Raw genomic sequence first — 27966 nt, 5'->3', positions numbered from 1 at the left:
CTTTGCAGCCTCCCTCCCATGGCATACCTCAGCCTGCAGGCACAGACGTCTTCAGTCACCTGTGACCTTCTCTTTCCAGCACATCCCTCAGCCCTGCTCACCTTTGTGGAGGAGTCTGCTAACATGGCCATTCTAATATACAGCCTGCAGCGCCATCTGCTGGTGACAGAGCAGTACTGCAATCTCCAGCGCGAGGTCCAAGCCCATAACAAAGATGGCGATTATGTCAGCGAGACGCAGGCTGATGACGTGTACACGAGCGACTCCAGGAAGAAGTTGAAGCAGGTGGAGGAGAAAGAAGCTGAGGATTACACAGATCAGCAGTGTCCTGGCGGCGCCGTGAGAAAGGTCAGAGCTGGGGCTGCATGTGGGCGGCATTCTGGAGGGTGAGGGGCGTTTTGTTCGGTGCCCCTGGGTCCTATGGGCAGATATCAGTCCATATGCTGGAGCTGTTCTGTGGGTGGTCGGAGGGCTGATAATGGCCGGTGGGCAGTGTATGTGGCTTCATGTTATGCGGTGGGACTTCTCTGGGTTAATCTGTATTATACTTTTCATTGTTGAGGTCAGTAAGTGTCACATGACGTCTGTGGTTTTGTGCAATTTGCAGCAGGAATTTTGGGAAATGTTTGTGACCCATATGGCCATGGCGGGACCCGTGCAGATATGTTGTAAGCGCTGACCCCATAAATGTGCCGGCAGCGGATGCCTTCTGCCCTATCACAGATTTGGACCCCACTGTAACCCCGGCTGGTTATTGCAGAGACCCCCCAACATCTGTTAACCCTTAACCCCCACCCCAGCCAGCGTTTTTCAGAGAACCCCCCCCCCCCCGACATGTGTCACGTCGGCGCTCACGGAGACCCCCGATTATGTCGTGCAGCCGGCGCTCACGGAGACCCCCCCGACATCTGTGACGTCCAGCCGGCGCTCACGGAGACCCCCCGACATCTGTGACCCACGTCCAGCCGGCGCTCGCGGAGACCCCCCGACATCTGTGACCCACGTCCAGCCGGCGCTCGCGGAGACCCCCCGACATCTGTGACCCACGTCCAGCCGGCGCTCGCGGAGACCCCCCGACATCTGTGACCCACGTCCAGCCGGCGCTCGCGGAGACCCCCCGACATCTGTGACCCACGTCCAGCCGGCGCTCGCGGAGACCCCCCGACATCTGTGACCCACGTCCAGCCGGCGCTCGCGGAGACCCCCCGACATCTGTGACCCACGTCCAGCCGGCGCTCGCGGAGACCCCCCGACATCTGTGACCCACGTCCAGCCGGCGCTCGCGGAGACCCCCCCGACATCTGTGACCCACGTCCAGCCGGCGCTCGCGGAGACCCCCCGACATCTGTGACCCACGTCCAGCCGGCGCTCGCGGAGACCCCCCGACATCTGTGACCCACGTCCAGCCGGCGCTCGCGGAGACCCCCCGACATCTGTGACCCACGTCCAGCCGGCGCTCGCGGAGACCCCCCGACATCTGTGACCCACGTCCAACCGGCGCTCGCGGAGACCCCCCGACATCTGTGACCCACGTCCAGCCGGCGCTCGCGGAGACCCCCCGACATCTGTGACCCACGTCCAGCCGGCGCTCGCGGAGACCCCCCGACATCTGTGACCCCTGGCTGGCGCTCGCAGAGACCCCTGACATCTGTGACCCCTGGCTGGTGCTCACGGAGATCCCCCGCAGTGCGCGCTTGTGAAGACCCCGTTGTGTAATCGCCACTATCGCTGATCATGGGAACCAGCTACAATTTGGGTTTCAAATGGCACCAAGCTTGGCAATCGGAGTACCCAGTGTCCTGCCGTCGTGTGGCCCCGGCCGGGGTGACATTTATTTATTTCATGTTTTTTAACCTCCAAATTAAAACTGAAATAGTCGACAACAAATCACATCACAAACAAGTATTTTGGCCGCGGTTCAGCACCAGGATGTAATAAAGGTTGTCTCCGGCTTTCTTTGCTCTTCTTATTGAGTGTATAAAACAATTGCACCGTGCGGTTCCAGAGATTTGGGTCTATTTATTTCGCCCTCATTATCATGCTCTTTACATGGGGGCTTTCCTTATGCAGAGCAGCCTAAAGACACGACCCCCGCCCGTGAGCGCCGCCCCTCTGCTGCCTCCTGGACCACTCTGCTCCCTCCCCAACCCATGGGGGGGCGTCATGTGACCTTTGCACCTTCACTTTTCATCTGACCTGGATGAGATGCTTCCTCCTGTCTGGACAGAATGTGCGGGCTGCAGCCGACTGGTAGTGACATGACACCCAGACGGGGGTAAAGCTGCTGTTTTGGGAGGTGACTGTTCTTGCCTTTTTTTTTTTTTTTTTTTTGGAGCAATATCTTTAGGCAATAAACACTGTGAATAAAGTGATGCGGTGCCAAGTGCCACATTCTCCATGTTTATACAATGATATAACTGTCTCAGCCTCGTGCCCAATCTGCCATCATGGGTGAAGATACAGTACTGCCCACTGGTGGTATATACCCTGAGGGAATCTCCTGGAGTCTCCCCCAGTGTGAGCCAGCGTATCTGCGCCCCTAATGTCAGATTTAATGGGAGATCAGAATTAGAGGAACACTCTAAAGCTCCACTCCAGGGTTTTTTGTTTTCAGTGCTGGAGAGATGCTCTTCCTCCGGTCTCAAGCTCCCCCTCCAGTGTTTCAGCGCCACTCCGATCCTGCAGCACCATCTTGTGTCCATAACTTTTGATTGGCTCAAACGTAACATCACAAACGCCCAATACAGTCTATGAGATTCAGAATAAGGCTCTCATAGACTTGTATTGAGTTGTGACCTCCGGCTGCTCCATGAAACACTGAAGCTGCCAGCAGGTGACAAATCACAGGAGACCAACCGCAGGCAGATAAGTATCAGACCCCCCCCCCCGCAGAGGGGACTTGGATTTAAAGTACCAGTCCAGCGGGACAATGAAAAAATTATAAGGCTCTGTTCACACTGGAGTCATGGGTTTACATTTTAACACTAGTAGTGATCAATATGGGGAATCTTTTCTGCTCTAAATCCTAAGGGATCTCATTAACCTTTAGGACCAGGTGCAGACATGCTGGAAATCTGCAGCAGAATCCACACCAAAAATCTGCAGCAAAATCCACAGTGAAAATCTGCAGCAGAAATGGAAGCTGCCGATCTGTAAACCCACATTGTAGGGTAATTTCTTGCAACCTGTGGGTGCGGATTTGATGAAATGTCATCCACACGTCTCGTTCTGTAATCTGCATTAATAATCCACAGCGTCTGTCACTTGTAGTCTGACGTTTTATAGACCTTTTTTTTTTTTTTTTCTTTCACTGGACAGTATATGGCAGTGGATTATTCTGGTTACAGAGAATAGTAATCCGGGATAACAGAACTGTGAGGCCGTTATCTAATAATCCCGGATCTGCCTGATAATCTGGAGCCTGTCCGTCCTCATCCCTCGGCGTAGGACCCCGGCTGCGGGCACCAGAGGGGCTTTATCTGGTCTCCATTATTAAATAAAGCGAGGAGGCCAAGTGTTGATGGCGGCGTCCGTCACCTCGTTCATTCTCTATGCGATCGATAGGGACTGCCGCCTTCGCTATTGATTTCTGGGGTTTTCTCGGCATGTGGTTGTAATAAAGTAAAAGAACAAAATGTAAAGTAAATCCGGCCGGGCAGGATCACGTACACGGAGTAAACTGCTGCTGCCTCATTTCTAATGAAACTCTTCTATATAAAGGAGTTTTCCAGGCTTGGGTTTGATGACCTATCCCCAGACGAGGTCACCAGGTCGGAGGGGTCCGCACCCGGTACCCCCCACCTATCCGCTGGTTTCAGCTTCGCCAGCGGCCAAAGCTGCATAGGTCATCAACATCTCTAACCTGAAAATCCCTTTTGTGGTGTTTTGTAGCGCTCTGTATATTGTCGCTGCATGTAATTTGATGTTTTGTGTATACGGTAATGGTCACTCCTTGGGTGTCTTCCAGTACTCAGGAGGATGTCCCACATCGGAGCTCTAGCCGCCATCATGGTGGCATTCACTGCTGCTGCCCTGCTGTCTGCCATACACAAGATAGAAGAAGGACACATCGGGGTCTATTACAGGTGCGTACATCCGGGGGTCCCATGGGGCCCACGTCTGTGTAACAAGTTCTCATTTCTGTCCGGTGACGTGTTATCGAGGAAGACTACAATATGAATTGGGGCATACTTATCAAGCTAAACATGCATGGCCCCGTAGACCTGTATGTTTGTTTATTTTTGAGGCATGCAAGTACCCATAGACTGCAATGGGTTTGTGTTCTATCCCTGGAAAAATGGCCACCGGAATGAGGCCTTATAAATAGCAAACATTGTTCCCACATGTGGACACCTAAGTCCAGCCTCCAGCCTTAAACCTCTACCTTAGAATAGAAATAATGTATTAAAATATCCACCAAGACATCCGGTGCCCACAGGGTGCTGCAGGTTCCAGGTTCTTTTTTTTTTATTTTAAAGGGGCGGTGTGATCATTGATCCTCAGGAGCGCTCCGCTGCCTGCCGGCTTCCTGGGCCGGTGCTCTCCAGTTGATGAGAGCTCGGGTGACATTGTTGTGTTGCTGGTCTGAACCATTTGCTCTTTGATGCTACAAGCAGAGGCAGAGTTTCCTCTTCATGAGAGGAGCGCACTGACGCTGCCCGGACACAGTGATTGGTCAACGTCTGAGCAGCGCTTACAAGCTCCAATGGGGAGTGGTTGTAATTGCTATGATTGGTAACCAAGGCAAGGAATGACCTTAACATTCCCTCTTCTTGAGAATAAAGAGTATTTTAAATAAGACTTAAATTGCAAAGTACTAATAATTTAAAAATAAAAGTTATATATATATATATATATAATATATATATATATATAATATATATATTTTAGAAGGTGGCCCGATTCCAACTTATGGTGTAGTCTAGAATGTGTATGTAGGTTAGCAGATTGAATAATAAGGTAATGAATGGACTAGATGGGTTAGGTTTAATTTAGTATTCTTATAATTGTTTATTGGTTTTAAAATGACAAACAACAAAAGGAACAGTTTTAATAGATGAGTCTAATGTTTAATTATGTCCATGGCTTGTAATGAAAGAAGGCCATGAACAGTGTAAAGTTAAGTAAAAATATGCTGTTGCTGTGATGTGGCCCAATGCTGGTATGTGCCCCCATCGTGGTGCAGCCACCATCCTGACATGTGCCCCCATCCCGCGGGGTAAGGACGCTTTCACACTTTCGTTCAGCGCAATCCGCCGCTATGGAGAATAGCGCAGTCCGTTAACGCACTGCAGTATTCTCCATAGACTTATATTGACGACGTACTGTAACGCAAGTGTCTGCGTTGCATCCGCTGGACGACGCTGAGTCGTTATTTTGACGCAGCATCGGGCGGAGGGAACGCTACATGTAGCGTTTTTTGGGTCGTTAAAATAACGCACATTGACAGATTCCGTTGGAATCCGCCAAGGTGTCTAATGATTGTCTATGGTGGCGGATTTCGCCGCTATGCCCTAAGCAGCAGAATCCGCTGATAAATTCTGTCACATTCTACTGAGCATGCTCAGCATGTCCAGCAGAATGATCTAAATCGTTTGAAATCACTCCTGGTCTCTCCTCCCTCCCCTCTTCTCCCCCTCTCTCCCCCTCTCTCATGCTCACCAAACACAGGCGCGGCGCTGCAGGGCTGTCACAAAGCTGCGGCGGTTGTTCCTCTCTTGAAAATGCTGGCCGCTCATTATTCAATCTCGTATTCCCTGCTTCCCCTGCCCACCGGCGCCTATGATTGGTTGCAGTCAGACCCCGCCCATAATCTCGCGCCTGCGCAACTACATCACCGGCGCTCGCGCGAGGGAAACTTTATGCTCAGCCCCACGATAGGGGCACAGCGAAATGCGCCTGCGCGAGACTCCAGCAGTGTCAGGTGGCATCATCCATGTAAATCATGACTGGGGGACGGCGAACAGCGGCAGGAGGGGGGACAGGAGTCGAATTAGAGCCCGCCCATCTAGCCAACCAAACTCATTTGCATAGGAAACGGTAAGATTTTATAAAGTTCTTTTAGGGGTCTGCAAGGGGGGCCAGCAACAAGGTGCACCTTCCTAGAATGCAGCCCAGGAGCTGCAGAAGGTGATACTTTTGGTTTAAGGCTATGTGCGCACGTTGCGTTCTCTGCAGTGCGGAAAAGAACGCACCCTCTGGCAGACTGGACACTGCGTTTATAAAATAAAATGCATCCACAATGCATGCATTTTGGATGCCTTCTCCATGCGTTTAGGATGCATTTTTGACAGTGCGTTCCCCCGGCAATTCAGCTCTGCTACATGCCGGCTGACAGCCGACACAGAGTCGCGCGATGAGAATGAACTCGGGTGAACTGCACCCGACTTCAGTGTCATACTGCACCTTTGTCTGTCTGTGTGTGGCGTCCCGATTATCATCTTCACCACACACATCCCCGCACACATCTCCGCAATTACCTCAGTGACATCCCTGCTGACAGCGCGATTCACTTCAGTTGCTGCGTGGAGCTCACAGGGGCGGTAGTGTTCTACTGCCGCTCCTGTCAGCTTCATGTAGCAGAGCTGGATGCGTCGTGGGACCTCTGGATTACGCCAGACCTGGAGGAGTATTTGGGGATTTTGATAAAGTGGTGAAAGAGGGTGTTTTTTTGTCTTTTATTCCAAATAAAGGATTTTTTTGGGTGTAGTGTGTTTATTTACTTTCACTTACAGGTTAATTATGGAAGGTATCTCGGGGAGACTCCTGCCATGATTAACCTAGGACTTAGTGGCAGCTATGGGCTGCCATTAACCCCTTATTACCCCGATTGCCACTGCACCAGGGCAATTCGGAATGAGCCGGGTAAAGTCCCGGGACTGTCGCATGTAATTGATGCGGCAATTGCGGGCGGCTCCTGGCTGATATTGTTAGGCTGGGGGGCTCCCCATAATATGGCGCTCCCCATCCTGAATACCAGCCTTCAGCCGTGTGACTTTATCTTGGCTGGTATCAAAATCGGGGGGGGACCGCACGTCGTTTTTTTTTTTATTATTTATTTACTTTACTGCACGATATAGACCCGCCCACCTGCGGCTGTGATTGGTTGCAGTGAGACACCTGTCACTCAGCGTGGGGGCATGTCTGACTGTAACCAATCATAGGCACCGATGGGCGGGGAAAGCAGGGAATACGAGATTGAATAATGAGCGGCCGGCATTTTCAAAACAGGAAAAGCCGCCGGAGCAGTGTGAACTATTGCCGCGCCGGTGATCGGGGAACGGTGAGTATGAGAGGGGGGGGGGGGGAGACTGACCGACGGACAGAGAGGGACAGATGCACAGAGAGACCGACAGAGCGACCAACTGCCAGAGAAAGAGACCGACCGACAGACAGAGAGAGATTCACCGACATCCACAGACAGAGATTGACCGACATTGACAGAGAGAGACTGAAAAGACCTGCGTTTAAAGCATGCGGAGCGCAACAAAAATGCAGTCCAAGTGCATTTTGGTTGCGTTGTGACCCACATCATTTATTTCAATGGGTGGCAAACGCAGCTACAACGCACAAAAGAAGTGACATGCTTCTTTTTTTTTCCGTAGCGATTTTGGGCATCCAAAACGCTGCGTTTACAAACACAGCGTGTGCATTGATTTTTCGGCTTTCTCATAGACTTTGCTGGGGAAGCTGAACGCATGCAGTTACGCTGCAGTTCAAACGCAGCGTTTCCGCGGGAAAAAACGCAACGTGCGCACATAGCCTAATAGTCAAAAAACTGGTGACAAGTTCCCTTTTAAGATTTCCAAACACTAACCCTCCCCCCTTACATTTGTCTGTTCAGATGATTTATCACTTCTTTCTTTCTGTACCCTCCTGTTTTTCCAGAAAGTGTTAATGTTTTGCCTCTAACAGTCAGTCAGGTGTCATTAGCGGTGACTGGAATAGATTTACGGCTTAGATCCGGCAGGATATTGGCTCGGGTCCTTTACTTTCTGGCATGACATGTAACACATCCAAGAAGATGCTGTAATTATTTGCCTTCATTTGCATGTCCTCAAACAAAGCTGAAATATGAGCGGAGTAGTGAGGACAGCGCAGAAAGCCTATAAATCATGGCCGCCCTGACGGAGGCGCGTGATTCACAGCGATACAGAGGCTGCAGCCAAATTCAATGGAAGAACTGAGCAACATAGAAGCCTCCTTTATGTAATGACGAGCGCAAACCGGGAATTACCTGGAACTGCATTTTGTTTTTCATTGGAAGTGTATGTTCCTGGTACATTGATGATTAACTCCCTGGTACGGCCACATTGTCAGGAACGTTTCCTCTATCCCGATAACGACCACATAATGTAGATTAACGATGTGGTTGCAGCAGGTGTATGGAGCAGGCTAAGGAGCTGAGCCCATACCAGGCACATGCTATCTGTATTATACAGCCAGCATCTGCGGCTGGATCTTGTGCTAATCGCTGCTGCTTAACCATCTACAACTGCATCTCAATAAATTAGAATATCATCAAAAAGTTAATTTAATTCAATACATAAAGGGAAACGCATATATTTTATAGTCATTACACACAGAGGGATCTATTTCAAGTGTTTATTTTTGTTAATGTTGATGATTAAGGCTTACAGCCAATGAAAACCCAAGTCATTATCTCAGAAAAATAGAATACCACAAAATACCTGCAAAGTCTTCCTAAGCTTTAAAAATGGTCCTTTAGTCTGGTTCAATAGCTACACAATCATGAGGAAGAATGCTGACATGTCAGATATCCAGAAGGAAGTCATTGACACACTCCACAAGGAGGGTAATTCTATGTGCCCACGGGCGCTCGTACCTGCGGATGTATCCGCTGGTACGGAGCGCATGTTTCCCGCAGCTGCCCGCCGGCGTCCGCAGATATTTTTAGCTGCTAGATTACAGCGGAATAGCTGCGGGAAACATGCGGAGATTCATGCGGCTTACCTGCGGACGTCCCGGCCTCTTATCTCCATAGCGGAGGGCCGGGACATCCACAGGTAATTCCGCATGAATAATTGACATGCAATTATACATGCGGATGCCTACATCCGCAGCATGGTATGGTCGGCAGCTGCACTTTCCGCAGCGTGGACACAGCACTCCCCATGTTCCATAGGATAACATGGGGAGTGACTGTACATGCTAAAACCTGCGGATTTATCTGGAAAATCCAGAAAAATCCGCAGGTTTTCCGCGGCAAAATCCGCACAAACAAGCTCCCGTAGGCACATAGCCTCAGCCACAATAGGTCATTGGTAAAGAAGCTGGCTGTCACAGAATGCTGTATCCAAGCATATTAATGGAAAGTTGAATGGAAGGAAAAAGTGTGGTAGAAAAAGGTGCACAAGCAACCGCCACAGGTTCAGCGTAATGGGGGGCTGCAATTTCCCTGTATACTGCTAATGCCGTACACAATATAAAGAGTGGATGATCCGAGATACAAGTCCCTCTTCATTAAAAAAAAACTTAAAACAATCCATCTCAGAGCTAAATAGCCAGGAAAATGTAAAAAGTCCCGGATCGCAGAAAATACAACAAGCCCCCCCCCTCCCCCCCTTTCCATCATGGCTATGTGGAGGGAAAAGTAAAAAGTTATGGCCCTTGGAAGATGAGGAGGAAAGTAAATGTAACATTTCACAGTCATTAAGTGGTTCTAGGGGTAGTCACATATGATAACCTTCTGACTTCTCACCAGGATATGCCATAATGACTCCCGCAGTAAAGGTGGGGGGTATCTCCCCTCGTTCCATCAGCTGCCCCCAGCACAGGCTGCCGTCACTTCCCATATTGGACACGTCCCTGTGAATGATGTTTGTTCATTAGGGCACATGTCAGGGCTTCAGATTCCCTTTGTTGTTCTGCAGATTCATCCGCAGAATGCAGGTTACTGATGGCGGCAGCCTGTACTCAGTCTATGCTGCATTCTCAGTGCTGTCTGCATATGATCAGGACGCTTCATTTTCCAGAATTGGGGGACTGCTAATTATGCATCTACCAAGTATACTGGTGAAGGATCACCCAACCAACTTTACAGCCCTATATAATGAAGCTGTGAAAGGTGACACAAAGTAAAATGGCCTGCAGCCTTACTGTATGGTCAGCCCGGAGCATCGGCAGGATGTGGGCGCCGTGTTCCCCTGATTTTCATGTAATATAAACCAAATAGACTAATCTTCCTTTCTCTTGCAGGGGTGGAGCGCTGCTCACATCCACAAGTGGCCCTGGCTTCCATCTGATGCTGCCATTCATCACCTCCTTCAAGTCTGTGCAGGTGTGTATGTGTGTTTATGTCTGCACGTGTGTGTATGTCCGCGTGGGCGTGTGTCCATGTGCATGTGTCCATGTGTGTGCGCGTCCGCGTGTGTCCCCCATGTGTGTGTGTGTGTGTGTGTGTATGTCTGCATGTGCGTGTATGTTCGTGTGTGTGTGTATATGTGTGTCCATGTGTGTGTCCAAGTGTGTGTCTGCGCGCGTGTGTCCATGTGTGTGTCCATGTGTGTTCACGTGTGTCCAAGTGTGTGTGTGTGTGTGTGTGTGTCCGAGTGTGTGTATGTATGTCCGGCGTGTGGGGAGCCATGCAGTTAGGAAATGTAATGTAGCAAAGGCTGCCTCTGCTGTTGCACAGTGCTGTCTATATGGGATGAAAGCATTGTAATGTAATTATGTTGATGCTATATTACCGGCTCATTAGTGGTGATTGCATTATTATAGATTAGAGGACACTTCCAGGTGATGCTGTAACTATTGGATTTCTCTAATGATCCATTTGTTCTTTAGAGCACATTACAGACTGATGAGGTGAAGAACGTCCCATGCGGCACAAGGTGAGCTCAGCTTCAGCACACTTAAAGGGGTTTCAGAAAACCCCTTTGCCCCCTGGCTGCAGGTTTGTTTGTTTTTTTTTGTTTTTTTTTTAAGAAATGCCTTACTCATCCTCCTCAGGTCCGTTGCTGAGCCTTCACCGCTGGCTCCAGTGTCCATCATTGTCGGCAGCGCCAATTAGCTCAGCAGCTCATGCCATCAACTCTAGCAGAGCTGCAGCGCTGTTGACAATGACGGACACAGGAAGCAGTGTTGGAGACTCCACTCTGGACTTGGGGAGGATGAGTGAAGCACAGTTTTGTTTTATTAAAGCAAACTGCACCCAAAGAGGGGTATTTTCCAAAACCAGAAAACCCCTTTAATCTTTAATGTATTACTCTATGAGCAACAATACCACGTGGCGCCATCGCCACTGGGATTATTGCTTCTTATCCAAGCTATTCTAAGTAAAAGGGGGGTCCAGAATTAGAAAAATGTGGCTGCTTTTTTCTCAAAGAGCAGAAACCCGCTCCCCAGGTTGTGTATGGCCCTCCATTTTGTCCCATGCGATTCAATAGAATGAGCAGACATATAAGATGCACACAGTATAGCATTGTTTCTGGGGGTAATAAGGCGGGTTTTTTTTTCTGGGATCATTGCGTTAATTGTTCTCCATTATGTCAGCGTCCTTCGGTGTAACGATGGCTATACTAATAACTGCAGGATACCCCGCTGATAAATTGGGCTCCAGCCATCAGTTGTCCAGATCTGCGTCTCCTTGTGATCGCTCCTTATTGTTGTGTGCTCTCATCATTCCCAGTTCTCTCTTTCAGTGGTGGAGTCATGATATATTTTGATCGGATAGAAGTGGTCAATTTCCTGATCCCTAATGCCGGTGCGTATCCTTCTTCCCTGTTCCCGGTCTTCTGAGGATTGTCACATGTCATAGTATTACTCGGCTCAGGCAGGACTGAAATGTCGCTGTTTATAGGGCTGCTCCCGTGTCATTGTATGTCGCTGAAAAGCACCGTCACAAAGAGATCGTCCAGATCTGTGCAGCTACCACCCATCCTGAGGCCAGAACACCCCCCGGGCTGATGAGGAGCCTCGTCTGCTTATAGCTTCCTTCTAAGCAAGAAAACATTAGAAATGGACAAATTAGGCTAGGTTCACATCTCCATTGTTTTGCATCAGTCACATGCGTTGCTTGATGCTTGTGACTGATGCGTTGTACAACGGATGACAAGAATTGGAATTAGAAAGCGGATTCCGTTGTAAAATGAGAGAGAGAACGATCAGCTGATCTCCCGGCGACCGCCTTCTGGGAGCGATCAGCTGATCGTTCACAATAGCCGGCCGCCGGCTTTTGAGAGCGATCAGATTATCTGCCGGCAGCCGGCTATTGTGAACGATCAGCTGATCGCTCACAGAAGGCGGTCGCTGGGGGATCAGCTGATTGCTCACAGAAGGCGGTCGCTGGGGGATCAGCTGATCGCTCACAGAAGGCGGTCGCTGGGGGATCAGCTGATCGCTCACAGCCGCCGGGTGATCAGCTGATCGCTCACAGCCGCCGGGTGATCAGCTGATCGCTCACAGAAACCGGCCGCCGGGTGATCAGCTGATCGTTCGGCCGCCGAGAGAGAGCATGCGCAGCGAAATCATAAGGATTCTGCTGCTCAAAAACCGTTACTCTCTGCGTTCTTGCTGGCCGACGGTCAGTCATTTCACGACTGATCAGTCGGGCGGAGGCAGCAACGCAGCGTCATCAGTCACAATCTGCCGCTCCTATAAGTCTATGGGAAACAACGGAATCCGCCAAACGGATTGCGTTGTTTATCAGAGCGGCGGATTGTGACTGCAAAACAACGGAAATGTAAACCTAGCCTTAGCCTACAGTATACTCCCCGCCTGAATCTGCCATCTCTTCCTGCACCAGGAGGGATGAAGTCACGTTCCTCAGTCACCTGGTCGCTGTCTCTGATGAACTGCACTTGGCAGGGGTTGAACAACTGCTTTTAATTAATATAAGCTTCCCGTACAACAGAGAACAAGTAGGGCCACTCAAAGACAAGCTGTCTGTTATTTAGACTGGCTCTGTAATGGCACGTGCCTACGTGTACTACAACGTCCTGCGTGATGGCATGCCCCTACGTGTACTACAACGTCCTGCGTGATGGCATGCCACTACGTGTACTACAACGTCCTGCGTGATGGCATGCCACTACGTGTACTACAACGTCCTGCGTGATGGCATGCCCCTACGTGTACTACAACGTCCTGCGTGATGGCATGCCCCTACGTGTACTGCGGTGTCCTGTGTGATGGTATGCCCCTACGTGTACTACAACGTCCTGCGTGATGGCATGCCCCTACGTGTACTGCGGTGTCCTGTGTGATGGCATGTGAATACATGTACTGAAGAAGAAGTGATGACGTTTCGGCCACCAGTCTCCCTGCGGCTGAGACCCCTGACTGACTGAAGGGTCAGGGGATGTCCCCTCTTCCAATCTGGAGGGAGATGTCAGAGTTGCAGGGGTTAGGTGCTAAATATTGCTGCTTTTTCTCTTCATGATTATACCTACAAATGAAAGGAAAATCCATTTAAACAATTTTTTCAAAGGTTATATTTGCACCATTATTGGGAAAGCACATTTTTTGATGATCTTGCAGTGGAAACAGCCTGAGGAATCAGAAAGCGTCTGTCTCTGGTAAAATGATCTTTTAGTTTGTAGAAAAACTCCGTTCTCGGCAGCACATCATTGTGTGTAAGCAGGACCTATGCTGTCGAGAGCGATGGCGGCCTATAGGCACTTAACGGTCCATTACGGAGATGTCGTCCTGTCTAAACTGCTTATTAAATGATCGGTGGCTGTTTGGAGTAAACCACCTGAAGCTCCTCGCCGTATTAATCTTCCCTTACTCCTGCAGTGTACGACATAGTGAAGAACTACACAGCCGATTACGATAAAGCTCTAATCTTCAACAAGATCCACCATGAGCTCAACCAGTTCTGCAGCGTCCACACCCTGCAGGAGGTCTACATAGAGTTGTTTGGTGAGTGCCCCACTTCGTACCTCTGCTGTAACACATGGTAGAAGGTGTATGTACAAGTCTAGCACATTAGCCAAATTGCAGTTCACTGACTGGGACTATCTGGGCCGCTTCTGATGATTAGTGCAGTTTAGTTTTGGAGTTGATTAAAAATATTTCCCCGATTTTTGGCTTTTCTAGGCTGTCTGTTTTCACTGCATGTTGAACTTTGATGTTGTCTGTGGTCAGAAAAAGACAGGAGAATTTAAATTGCCTCTTCAGGGAGGAAGGAGATGAACTCTAGCGCCACCTATTGGAAGTAGCAATCCTAAAAAGTGGCCCTTTAAGAAGCTTTTTCATATGACTCAGGATTTATGCCAGATCAGTACCTCAATTTGCAGACACGGTGTTTCGGGATGATTGTCCCTTGTCAGTGCAAAGTATGAGATCTGACTGGCTGTATGAGAAGCTCTACTGGGGTCTAAGGGGAAAACTGTTCTTGTGGAGACTGAGAAACCAATCTGTCAGTGGTGAGGCGTCTTATAGCTGCAGTGCTCCTCTGGGAAATATTCAAATTGTCTCTTCAGGGAGGTAGGAGAGTTTGTCATTTTTGGCAGCCAGGAGATCAATGACAGATTCTGTGAACCCATGTTGCAGTCAACAATAGACAGAACTCAGCGTCTCTAGAAGGAAAACTTTGTAATATGTTTAATGAAACCCAATTACACAAATTATTTTAGTCCCAAAAGCATGCATTTACAACAGCAACAAAAAATTTTCCAACGCTTTTCTTCTTCTGTTTTCTTTGTTTTGTTTTTTTTTTGTTTTGTTTTTTTTTTTATAAATCTTTTTCAGATATTCTAACAATTTTTATATATTTTTTTGGTGAGATATGGAACCTTATTATTTATTATATTTTTTTTTAATTAATGGAAAAATAAAGGTAATTGTTTTTTTTATTTTTATTTTTTTTTTAATAATGACTGAGGACTACTAAAATGCATATAACAATTAGCTTCCTTTGCTTAATAATTACTGTTATTTATCGTACTTTTTTTTTTTATTTCCTGGCAATTTTGAAATTGCAACTGTTTTTGTTTTTTTTGTTTTCTGTTTAAATCTGATTTTCTTAACTGGGGCTGGCATGTTTGTCAGATGACTGCTGGGTCCAGAGGAAGAAGCAATGTCAGTGTGTCCTATATTGTACACTCAGAGCTGTGTATACAGAGATCAGAAAAGAAGTGTCAATAACAAACGCTCTCTTTATGGGGAGTCTGGCTGTGTCTGACAGCCGGCTCCCGCAGCTGCATGATTTTGTACAGCTGCTCTGCTATGTAGTGATGTTTAGAATACAGTCCATCCAGACATCTATAGTCTTATGTGTGGTCTGGAAATAGTTAAATATGCTTTGTTTTATTTTTGGCTTTAGATTTAAAGGGAACCTGCCACCTCATTCATGCCACACAAACTAGAGCCTGGCTGCCTGATTGCCACCATGTATATCTTAAATACTGTAGAATTCAGAGAAAATATACTTTCAGTGCTGCAAGAGACCCATCAATGACCTGCCATAGCTCTGGGATCTTTTACTTATGTTTTTGTGTTATAAAATGTGACTGGCTTCAATATTTCAGCCGGGCTCTGATTCATGTTAGAACGAGGTGACCGGTTCCTTTTAGTGATATGTATGGGTGCACAAATAACAAATGAATGTCTCCCTCGATGGGGTATAAGTGATTACTTCCTGACGTGTCTTGTTGCCTCCCCTCCACAGACCAGATAGATGAGAACCTCAAGCTGGCGCTCCAGCAGGACCTCAATGAGATGGCGCCAGGGTTAATTATCCAGGTATGGTCCTCTGGTGACTCCAGGGTTTGCCCCGCTCTCGTGTGCTATGGGAAGAAGGCCAACTCCAATGTCTCTGGGAAGTAAATATGTCATCAATGTAATGTCACCACACTGGAAAGTCCCAGGTTTTATGACCGGCGGCCTGGGGACCATAAAGGAGACATGCAAATATCCTAGATTATGTTGAGACGAGTGGAGCAGATAACAATCGGGGTTTGTTGTCGGTGTGAGTGTCAGACGTGACAGCCATATACATTTTATGCCTTTCTGGTTCTATTATGCAGGGAATATAGGGACATTTTGTGTTTTATAAAGCCTGGTAAAAGTCTCGCACATCCACAATATATAACTATTTCTGACCGGGGTTTTCCAGATTAGTAAAACTTTGACCAATAGCAGGGAACATGTTAAAGTGAAGGAAACAAACAAAGCAAAAATAAACACTTGCCTCATTAGTTCCCCAGTGTTCTCTAGTGATTTACTTACTCTCTGCAGTAATCGTGACCTGTACAAACGTCATGTGATCATCATGATGTGACCTCTGCAGTGAAGCTGACGAATGGCATGGGACTGGTAAAGCCATTGATTGGCTGCAGTGGTCACATGAATGATGTACAGCACAAGGTTGCTGGAGAATAGAAGTAAAACCAGTGGGACCACAAGATCGATGAGAAATTAAAGGGATTGAGTATGTGGGGTTTCTCAGTTCTTTTTATAGGGGTTGTCCACTACTTTTACATTGATAGTCTATCCTTAGGATAGGTCATCAATGTCTGATCGGCTGCGGTCCAACAGCCCCCTGATCAGCTGGTCTTGGTCCTGGCCGAGGCAGCAGGAAATGGCCAGTTCCGGCGCTGCTCAGTCTTCTCATCGTGGCCACAGCCGGGTACTGCACATCCGCCTTGTATGCAGAACAATAGGAGGCATATGTGCAGTACCTGGCTGTGTCCGCTATCAGAAGACTGAGTAGCGCTGGAACTGAGCATTTCCTTTACCGGGAAGGAGAACAGCTGATTGGCGGGGGTATCTGGTGTTGGACCCTGGTCAATTAAACTTTGATGACCAATCCTAAGGATAGACCATCACTGTAAAAGTAGGGGACAACTTCTTTAAGGTGTTAAGTTTCTGACTTTTGTGGAGCCAATCTACATATCAATGAATTGTTAGCCTCGATTCAAATAGAATGAGCATCTGATCAGACACCATAGCGTCCTTCAACTCGTTCCCTATGGGGCTGCCGAAAAAAGCCGAGTCCAGCAGTTTCATATGGGATAAATGGGGCAGCGGTTGTGGACTAGGGCTACTTTCACACATCCGGATTTTTGCTCTGCGGCACAATACGGCGTTCTGCAGAAAAACCGCAACCGGCTTTTGTAACGCCGGTTGCGTTTTTTTTTGCATAGACTTACATTAGTGCCGTATTGTGCCGCAGGGGCTTGCGTTCGGTCCGGTTTTTGCCGCATGCGGCAGATTTAGCCGATGCCGCGGCCGGATCGATCGTTCCCTGCAACGTTTTTTGCTCCGGCAAAAAACACCGCATCGCGCCGCATCCGGCCGCTGCGGCGCATTTTTCAATGCATACCTATGGAGGCCGGATGCGGCGCGATGCGGAAAAAAACGCATCCGCTCGCCGCATGCGGTTTTTTCCACTGCGCATGCTCAGTAGCAATGCCGCAAACGGAAAAAACCGGACGGGCCGCATGTAAAAACTTATGCAAAGGATGCGGTGTTTTCGCCGCATCCGTTGCATAGTTTTAACAGCCGGATTGAGCCGCATTGCTCAAACCGGATGTGTGAAAGTAGCCTAACACATCACTCTAATCAGGATAAAAGGTCCCTCTTCTGCCAAACCGTCCGACCGGTCAGCCAGCTGTCATTAATTTTATGGTATGAAAACCCTTTATCCTTCTCCTTGCTCTCGGTCAGATTTTTACAGATCCCCGAAAACTTTTTTTTTTTTTTTTTTTATACTAAATCTAGTTTTGTAATACTAAATATCCTGTACATTTTGAAGGGGTTATCCGGTCCAAAATAACAAGTACGCAGTCCCTCTATGTGACTGTAACCTTGTGAATCCACACATCGTATGCACTGTGCGCTGCGAGGATTTGCTGGTTTCCAAGTCAGGAACGGCGTCATATGGCCGCTAGTTTGTGATATGAAGACTCCAGGCCAGAATCAGACTAAAGGGGCACGGACTCATTAAATGTAAGTCTATTGAGCGTGGCTGCACCCATTTAGTCAAAATGTGTTATGGTAGAAGACAAATCTCCATGGCTAGAAGAAGCCGTTCTGACTGGAAAATCCTTGGTGTCCATCTGCTTGGTCATACAGCAGGTCTTGTTTTATATTGGATCTGACTAACAATCTCCTGCTTTTATCTCCTCTGTCCAGGCTGTCCGAGTCACAAAGCCAAATATCCCCGAAACTATCCGCAGGAACTATGAGCTCATGTAAGTCCTGTTTACACTACGCACATAGCAAGTTATGTACAAATGCATGATGTCGCGGGCAGTGAGCACTATAGTGTCCGTGGGGCAGTGTAGATGGCCATCTGGTTATCAGAAGCCATTCCTGTCCAAGTTCATCTGAGACCGGCCACCCGGACAGCTGCTGCAACAGTCGGTGCTTACCCATAGGATTTCTGCACAAACTGTGAGAAACTGTCTCTGGAAGCTCCTCTGCTGCTCGTCGTCCTCATTGTGGTCTTCACCTGACTGCAGCTCGTCATTGTAACTGATTAATGTGAACATTTGCCCACCTAAGTGCTGTCTGGCACTTTGAGAGGTGTTCTCTTCATGGATGAGTCCCAGTTTTCCCTGTACAGGGCAGATGGCAGACTGTGTATATGGCGTTGTGCGGGTGAGCGGGTTGCTGATGCCGATGTTGTGAATCGAGTGGCCCATGGTGGCGGTGGGTTTATGACCTGGGCAGGCGTATGTTATGGACAATGGACACAGGTGCATTTTATTGATGCCATTTTGAAAGCACAGAGCTACTGAGACTAGACCCCGAGGCCATTGTTGTACTATTGATCCATGGCAATCACCTCAAGTTGCATGATCATGCACAGCGCCATGTTGCAAGGATTTGTACACAATTGCTGGAAGCTTAAAACACCCCAGTTCTACTCACTAGACATGTCACCCATTGAGCATGTTTGGAATGTCTTTAATTGGCATATATGACAGCGCGTTAAAGTTCCTGCCAATATTCAGCAACGTCACACGACCATTGAAGAGGAGTGGACCAGCGATCCACAGGCCTCAATCAGCAACCTGATCAGCTCTATGTGAAAAAGATGTGTTGCACTCCGTGAGACAAATGGCGGTCACACAAGATACTGACTGATTTTTTTAATTTTTTTTTTTGACAATAATAAAATCCTCCAATACTGTAAAACTGCACACTTTAGAGAGGCCTTTTATTGTGGCCAGCCTAAGGCACACCTGTGCAATAATCATGGTGGCTAATCAGCATACTGATATGTCACACCTGTGAGGTGGATCGATTATCTTGGAAAAGAAGTGCTCACTAACGAAGATTAGACAAATGTGTGAACAATATTTGAGTAAGAAGGGCTTTTGTGTACATAGAAAAAGTTAGTGTATATTATTTTTTTTTTTATTTTTATTTTAATTTAAGGGAGAGTGAAAAGACAAAGCTCCTCATTGCTGCACAGAAACAGAAGGTGGTGGAGAAGGAGGCAGAAACGGAGAGGAAGAAGGCCGTGATCGGTAGGTGATATTCTGTGTGTTCGGGATAAAACCTGAAGTTGCTGGGTGTTATTCCATTGTGCAGACGAGCGATTTTTATTTATATATATAGATAGATAGATAGATGTTGTTGTGTGTAGTTACTAAGTGTTTGTGTAGGGCGCTGTAAATGTTCTGGGTGTTGTCTGGGTGTGGCGGGGGGTGAGAGCGGTGTTGTATGTGTGTTGCGTTGTTTGTGGAGCGCTGTGTGTCTGTCGCGTTGTGTGTGTTGCGCGGTTTGTGTGGGTGTGGTGTGTTTTGGGGGGAGGTATGTTTTGTGCAATGTGTGTGTATGTTGCGTGGTATGTGCGTATATTTATGTATGCCGCGGTGTTTGTGTGTTGGGTGTTGTGTGTGTGCAGCGTTGTGTGTGGGTGTCTGTGTATGGCGGTGTTTGTGGTTCCCAGTGTTGTGTGTGTGTGTGTGTGTGTTGGGGGGAGGTGTGCACCTCCCATCGTGCTCCATCCGCCATGCTGCGCACTCACAAACGTGCTCCATCCGCCATGCTGCGCACTCCCAAACGTGGTCCATCCGCCATGCTGCGCACTCCCAAACGTGCTCCATCCGCCATGCTGCGCACTCCCAAACGTGCTCCATCCGCCATGCTGCGCACTCCCAAACGTGCTCCATCCGCCATGCTGCGCACTCCCAAACGTGCTCCATCCGCCATGCTGCACACTCCCAAACGTGCTCCATCCCCCATGCTGCACCAGCATCAGCCTCTCTGCCCCCAGCATCAGCCTCTCTCCTCCCAGCAGCAGCCTCTCTCCTCCCAGCATCAGCCTCTCCTCCCAGCATCAGCCTCTCTCCTCCCAGCAGCAGCCTCTCTCCTCCCAGCAGCAGCCTCTCTCCTCCCAGCAGCAGCCTCTCTCCTCCCAGCAGCAGCCTCTCTCCTCCCAGCAGCAGCCTCTCTCCTCCCAGCAGCAGCCTCTCTCCTCCCAGCAGCAGCCTCTCTCCTCCCAGCAGCAGCCTCTCTCCTCCCAGCAGCAGCCTCTCTCCTCCCAGCAGCAGCCTCTCTCCTCCCAGCAGCAGCCTCTCTCCTCCCAGCAGCAGCCTCTCTCCTCCCAGCAGCAGCCTCTCTTCTCTCAGCCTCCCTCCTCCCAGCCTTCCCCAGGATCAGCCCCTCTTCCCAGCCTTTACCAGCATCAGCCTCCACCTCCCAGCCTCCCTCAGCATCAGCCTCCCCCAGCATCAGCCTCTCTCCTTCCAGCCTCCCCCAGCATCAGCCTCCCCCAGCATCAGCCTCTCTCCTCCCAGCCTCCCCCAGCATCAGCCTCTCTCCTCCCAGCCTCCCCCAGCATCAGCCTCTCTCCTCCCAGCCTCCCCCAGCATCAGCCTCTCTCCTCCCAGCCTCCCCCAGCATCAGCCTCTCTCCTCCCAGCCTCCCCCAGCATCAGCCTCTCTCCTCCCAGCCTCCCCCAGCATCAGCCTCTCTCCTCCCAGCCTCCCCCAGCATCAGCCTCTCTCCTCCCAGCCTCCCCCAGCATCAGCCTCTCTCCTCCCAGCCTCCCCCAGCATCAGCCTCTCTCCTCCCAGCCTCCCCCAGCATCAGCCTCTCTCCTCCCAGCCTCCCCCAGCATCAGCCTCTCTCCTCCCAGCCTCCCCCAGCATCAGCCTCTCTCCTCCCAGCCTCCCCCAGCATCAGCCTCTCTCCTCCCAGCCTCCCCCAGCATCAGCCTCTCTCCTCCCAGCCTCCCCCAGCATCAGCCTCCCCCAGCATCAGCCTCTCTCCTTCCAGCCTCCCCCAGCATCAGCCTCTCTCATCCCAGCCACCCCCAGCATCAGCCTCTCTCATCCCAGCCACCCCCAGCATCAGCCTCTCTCCTCCCAGCCTCCCCCAGCATCAGCCTCCCCCTCCCAGCCTCCCCCAGCATCAGCCTCCCCCTCCCAGCCTCCTCCAGCACGCCGTGCTCTTCTGCCGACACAGATCCGATCGCATACACACACACACCCGATCGCATACACTCACACACACCCGATCGCATACACTCACACACACCCGATCGCATACACTCACACACACCCGATCGCATACACTCACACACACCCGATCGCATACACTCACACACACCCGATCGCATACACTCACACACACCCGATCGCATACACTCACACACACCCGATCGCATACACTCACGCACACACCCGATCGCATACACTCACGCACACACCCGATCGCATACACTCACGCACACACCCGATCGCATACACTCACGCACACACCCGATCGCATACACTCACGCACACACCCGATCGCATACACTCACGCACACACCCGATCGCATACACTCACGCACACACCCGATCGCATACACTCACACACACACCCGATCGCATACACTCACACACACACCCGATCGCATACACTCACGCACACACCCGATCGCATACACTCACGCACACACCCGATCGCATACACTCACGCACACACCCGATCGCATACACTCACGCACACACCCGATCGCATACACTCACGCACACACCCGATCGCATACACTAACGCACACACACACGCACACACACACACACCCGCACGCATACACTCGCACACACCCGATCGCATACACTCACACACACCCGATCGCATACACTCACACACACCCGATCGCATACACTCACACACACCCGATCGCATACACTCACACACACACCCGATCGCATACACTCACACACACACCCGATCGCATACACTCACACACACACCCGATCGCATACACTCACACACACACCCGATCGCATACACTCACACACACATTGACGATATCGCACATACGCGCTCACTCACAACATCTGGAGTTACCACATGCTTCTGACCATGTAATCCTCCGGCAGGTCCTGGAAGCTCACTGCAGCACAGTATCGCGGCCGAGAAGCAAGCGATATCTCCGGATGCTGTGAGTGTGTGGATGTGATCTGATGTGTGTGTGTGTGTGTGTGTGTGTGTGTGTGTGTGTGTGTCTGTGTGTCTGTTATGTGTGTGTGCGTGTGGATGTTCCGCCGCTGCAGGACCTTGATGCGCTGGTAACTATGCTACCATGGTTACCAGCGCATCCCGTCCCCCACTCGCACGGGAGCCCACACCAGCATACGGCGGCTGGGTGTCGGCTGGGTTGGCGGCGTATGCTGGTGTGGGCTCCCGGGGGTACAGTACTCACCTGGGAGTCGTGTCTCCGTGTCAGTTCGGGGGATGCGTGCGGGGGGCGGGGCCAGAGCGAGCGTGCATTGCGTGAGGGGGGCGGGGCGTGGCCGAGTTGCCAATACGTGCAGGGTGCCGGGGCGAGAGGCCAATCCGTGTGGGGGGGCGGAGCCTGTGCAAGCGGCCGGCCAATCCGTGTGGGGGGGAACCAGGGCGAGCGACCAATCCGTGCGGGGGGGCGAGGCCAGCGACCAATCCACTTTGTGTCACCGGCCAATCCGTGTGGGGGGGGAGCCAGGGCGAGCGACCAATCCGTGCGGGGGGGCAGGGCCATGGCGAGGCCAGCGGCCAATCCGCTTTGTGCCACCGTAAGGACACAATTTTGGAGCAAGACAGACAGAATAAGGCAATTATATATATATATATATATATATATATATATATATATATATATATATATATATATATATATATATATATATATATATATATATATATATATATATATATATATATATATATATATATATATATATATGTGTGTGTGTGTATATATGTGTATATATATATAAATAAATAAATTTTTATTTTTTTTTCTTCACTGAATGAGTGGATGGAGGGTAGACTTCAGCATGACCACAGACAAGTGTATTCTCACAGGCACTTTTTTTTTCGCTTCCCCAAACTTGACATGTCACACAAAATCTGTTCTTTTTTTTTAAATTTTTTGATGTTTTCGTTACCTTGTTGGACATAAACCCTCAAAAAAGTTCATCATATAAACAGCAAAGTGAAATGAATGGGAAGAGCAGCCAACGAGTACTTGGAGGAATTTTGATGTGGATTTTTCCCACTTCCAAATCAGAATCCCTTCCAAATCTCAATATGACCCTAATTTTATCTTCCTCCTCCACAGCTTCTCAGCAGATCTATGATCACATCAATGTGGAGCTGTCACTATCTCTGCTTTCACACATCCGGTTTTTGCCGTCAGGCACAATCCGGTGTAAAAACTGATGCAACGGATCAGGAGAAAAAAACGATCAGTTACATCAGCTTTTTCCATCAGTTCCTTCAGTGTTTGGATGGATCCGATGCTGATAGGCTTTCATTGTACATGACGCTGAAAGGCGCCAGATCTGGCGCGGTCCGTTTTTTTTGCTGCAGCCAAAAACCGTTCCATGCTGCATCCTTTCCGGCAGCCGGACACAGAAATTTCGCCAGATTCGGCGCACAACGGATGCAACACAAGGGCATCAAGCACAATCCAGCGCTAATACAATTCAATGAGGAAAAAAAAAACACATCCGACGCCGGATCCATTTTATCCGGTATTCGCCGATTGTGCCTGACAGCAAAAAACGGACGTGTGACAGCACCCTAACATTATCAAGCTATTCTCCATTTTACCAAAAAGAATTGAGCAGGAAAATGAAGTTTTCCCCTTTGCGTGCTCCTGTGGTTTAGATTTTAATTGATTTATTTTTTTCTTATTTTATTTGGACTGAATAGAAAACGTTAGACTGGTGCAATATCAGAGTCTCGGAGGTAGATGGGCCTCAGACGTATACACGCATATACGCACACACATACATACTCACGTGGCAACAATCCAGTTATTACAGTAATTTCAATAGCATTCAAATTACCTACAGAAGAGAAAAAGGAAGCACCAACCGCAGGATCCTCTCATTTCCTACCATAATGACCGGTACTTATAGAAATGGTTGCAGCGTGTTCACACATCATTAATCTTGTTTTCTTCTCTGTTAAACAGAGGCAGAGAAAGTGGCCCAAGTTGCAGAGATCAAATATGGACAGAAGGTTATGGAGAAGGAAACGGAGAAGAAGATCTCTGGGATTGAAGGTAATGGTTAGCTGTGATCCCGCAGTAATGTGGTCCGTGTCTGAGCCTTGTTTACCAGATCCATGACTTTGTTTAATCCAGACGCCCCTTCTGTTAACATCCTGGGACCATCTGCTTATTCTCCCCGACAAGCACGGCTATTGAGAGGAAAATACGTGCCTCATGGAGGCGGCGTACAGAGAGCAGTGTAACCCTGTCCAGCAGACTTCATTGTGAGGCCTCTAGATTTGTATTTTGTCTGTGTTTAAGCTCAAGGAGTTAAGCTGTTAATATACAGTAGTTAAATGTTGGCCTAATCTTCAGTTTTCAGTGGGACCAACCGACCTACCATTGTGTACGAGGGTGTCCCAACTCTCCCAGCCACTTCTTGTCAGATAACAGAATGATTGGGCATGTTGAATATCTGCATGTCTGATCTTTTGTTCTAACATGAGAAAATCTATAGTCAAAGGAGTCGGGAATCGGCTCCTCTCTCCCCTAGTGAAAACCCATCCATGATTAGCAGAACTGAGCGTGCATATGTACAGCCGAGCGATCGGTAAGGGTAGGAGGAATGGCTGCCAGCCAAATGAGCGGCTCACATTTGGAACAGTCACAACTGGTTGTAGGGCAGATCATTGTAGGGGTGGGTACGCTATCCTGTATGTGCCATGTGACTAAGCATTCTTATATGAATGGCTGAATACAAGTTTTTTTCAGGACCAGAACACAGATCGCAGTAATGGCTGTGCGTGAGCTACTGAAGTTGATAATGGAAAGTTGGAGTTCCTTGCAAATGAAGCAGTCCCTATAAAACTGATCAGCTACTGGAACAACATAAGCAAACGTGTTGGCGGGGTGGTTGGGGCGTTGGCGGGGTGGTTGGGGCGTTGGCGGGGTGGTTGGGGCGTTGGCGGGGTGGTTGGGGCGTTGGCGGAGTGGTTGGGGCGTTGGCGGAGTGGTTGGGGCGTTGGCGGAGTGGTTGGCACTGGTGTTTGCAGCGCTGGGGTCCTAAGTGCAAATCCCACCAAGAAAACCATCTGCGAGCAGTTGTATCTTCTCCCGTGGTTGCATGGGTTTCCTCTGGTTTCCTTCCATTCTCCTTAGACTTACTGAGTTGGATTGTGAGGCCATTATCTGCAAGGCTCTGTAAGACAAGTTGGCACGATGTAAGTAAGAATAAATTGTTTTCTAAATGCTCTTGTTCTGCAGATTCTGCTTTTCTAGCTAGAGAGAAGGCGAGGGCTGATGCAGAGTTTTATACAGCTCAGAAATTAGCGGACGCCAATAAGGTAAAAGTTGTACATTTATTTTCCTTCACTTCATTCTGGACATTTTCAGCGCACTCCTTCATTTCTCTAAACTGCATCCACCAAGTAAATGACAACATTCTGGTGTCCATACACCGTCTGGTACTGTCAGCACTGATTGGACAACGTACAGCCACGCCCCCAACTGGAAACACCCACTTGTCTATTCTTAAACTTCTAGGAGGAAAACTGAGGAACATCACAGCTTACAGTTCTCCAGAATTGTGTTCTACTTACTAAAATAGATTCCAGGAATGGTGACCTCTTCTTTAAAGGAGTTACTTGGGCCTCCCCCCACTCCCCCCCACACCCCCCACTATGGGGCAGATATTTGCCAAATATCTGCCTGTTCTGCCGTGCGCTGCTCTTTCCTGGTTCTCAGTGGTCACAGAGCCACTCATGGTGGAGACTTTCCCACTTATTGCGATGTCACATTGACTGAGCAGTTCCTTCTCTTCTGCTATGCTCTGTTGACAGGGCATCATTGACTTGAAGACATTTTGCTTATTGATGGCCGGTTCCTGACGGCCTAAGTCGCCGCAGGCTTCCTCAGCTAGTGCAATTTTACATAATATGAGCTGTGTAGTGAAAAGTGATACTGATAACCCAGCCTAGGTGGTAGAAATCAGAGGCACTTACATAGTTCTTTGCTGATGCGCCAGCCCATGCAACATAAATCGCACTGCCTCAGCTTGCCTGCGCTGAGTTAAGCAGTGGGAAGCTGGATGTCAATCATCATGAATGATGCCCTGTTGACAGAGCAGAAGAGAAGGAACTGCTCTGCAGATGTGATGTCACAGGAAGTGGGAGTCTCCGCCAGGAACTGTCCTGTGTCCGCTCTGAGAAAGCGAGAGATAGGCACACTATAGAACAGGCAACTAGGTGCTTATCCCTACAGAAAAAAACAAAATGTCCCGGGTGACCTCTTTTCAATATGTTGGGACAAACCTTTTAAACAAAGTCTCTTCATTCTTTAGCAGCTCAACACTCCCCGGATTGGGCTGGTGAATGCCCAATGATTGACCATCGGCATGGCTGAGCGATTGGCCACAGCAGCTTTGCCTCTTCAGCTTCAGAGTAGAGCAAGGGAGCTGAAACTGTATGAATCCAAAGAGTTCTGACCGGCTTCAGAGCAGCGCTTACAAGCTCAATAGCATAGAGTTTGGTAGTGCTGCACCCCTTGTCTAGGAAATTGGCCACCTCCTGAATGTAATGATGGCCGGTTACCTAAGCAATGAGCAGTAAACATCCCATTTTTTCTTGAGAATGAAGTGGATTTTTAATAAGTAAATTGCAAAGTCGTTACCGCCACCCTTCACCCATTTCTATGTAATATCCCCTTAAACTTCCCCTCGTTTTTGTTTCTGTATAAAGCTACCTTTCCCACAGTGTAACCTAGTTATCTTTATCTTCCTTTGGCAGGTAAAATTAACCCCTGCCTACCTGCAGCTTATAAAATACCAAGCCATCGCTGCCAACAGTAAGATCTACTTTGGGAACGACATCCCAAACATGTTTATGGACAGCACAACCAGCACCAGCGCCCCTTTAAGCGAGCAGCCCGCAGAAGACGCCTTTCATTTTAAAGACTCCGTTTTTGCAGCAGATGAACCAAATTCGTGAGGATAAAAGGAGGGGGGAAAAAAAATCTGTTTTTACAAAAAAAAAAGAAAAATACATAAATTGCAGAACCAAATGATTTTTTTTCTAGAGATTTGCAGCCTCAGAAAAAAAAAAGTATTGACACTGACACTAGATTAATTTTTTTTGTATGTTCACAAAATGAATGATTGTTTGTATTGTAAGTATTTGGCCTCTCGGGATGCTCTGTGCTTGTTTTTCTACTGACTGGAGAGATCTTACGGCAGCTCGTGAAGTCTGCAAAATGCTGTAGGTAACTAGGGACCAATATTTGTCTTTGTTTTTTTTGTGAAGTCTAAATTTGCTACGAAGAACATATAATGTGTGCATCATTGTCTGTTGTGGCACTTACAAGAACCATTATGTCTTGCAAAACCTCGAACTACAATCGATCCACATAATTTAAGCAGATCCTGTTGCCACTTTTTACATTTGTAAACGACATACATTATTAAATAGATCTCAGACCTGCTGAGGCCGTTATACTGACCTTGAAAATCCATGTAAAATGGCTGTATAATCGATATTGAAACTTTCCCTGCCTGATAGTAAAATAAGAATTTTATAAAA

General features: G+C 48.7%; 1 protein-coding gene across 1 annotated transcript; it reads left to right on the top strand.

Moving 5' to 3' along the window:
- The first annotated feature begins 244 nt into the window (after positions 1-244).
- On the top strand, positions 245-27966 carry ERLIN2 (ER lipid raft associated 2). The gene is made up of 12 exons (XM_075342899.1): positions 245-348; positions 3968-4085; positions 10219-10300; positions 10807-10853; positions 11664-11725; positions 13759-13884; positions 15635-15708; positions 18103-18161; positions 19354-19445; positions 24377-24466; positions 25658-25737; positions 27178-27966. The coding sequence occupies exons 2-12, from the start codon at positions 3979-3981 to the stop codon at positions 27376-27378; spliced, it is 1020 nt and encodes a 339-aa protein (XP_075199014.1). The 5' UTR covers positions 245-348; positions 3968-3978; the 3' UTR covers positions 27379-27966.

Source organism: Anomaloglossus baeobatrachus, chromosome 4, assembly GCF_048569485.1.
Source record: "Anomaloglossus baeobatrachus isolate aAnoBae1 chromosome 4, aAnoBae1.hap1, whole genome shotgun sequence".
In the NCBI taxonomy this organism is placed as follows: domain Eukaryota; kingdom Metazoa; phylum Chordata; class Amphibia; order Anura; family Aromobatidae; genus Anomaloglossus; species Anomaloglossus baeobatrachus.
Note: the sequence above shows the minus strand (reverse complement) of the source record. Positions and strands in the feature narration are given on the sequence as shown.

Bases quoted from the DNA above. Each gene is read 5' to 3' on its own strand.
- ERLIN2 (XM_075342899.1), top strand. From the start codon at position 3,979: ATGTCCCACATCGGAGCTCTAGCCGCCATCATGGTGGCATTCACTGCT. The intron at 13,885-15,634 runs GTGAGTGCCCCA...TCCCCTCCACAG, and splicing joins GGTCTACATAGAGTTGTTTG to ACCAGATAGATGAGAACCTC. The intron at 25,738-27,177 runs GTAAAAGTTGTA...TTCCTTTGGCAG, and splicing joins AATTAGCGGACGCCAATAAG to GTAAAATTAACCCCTGCCTA.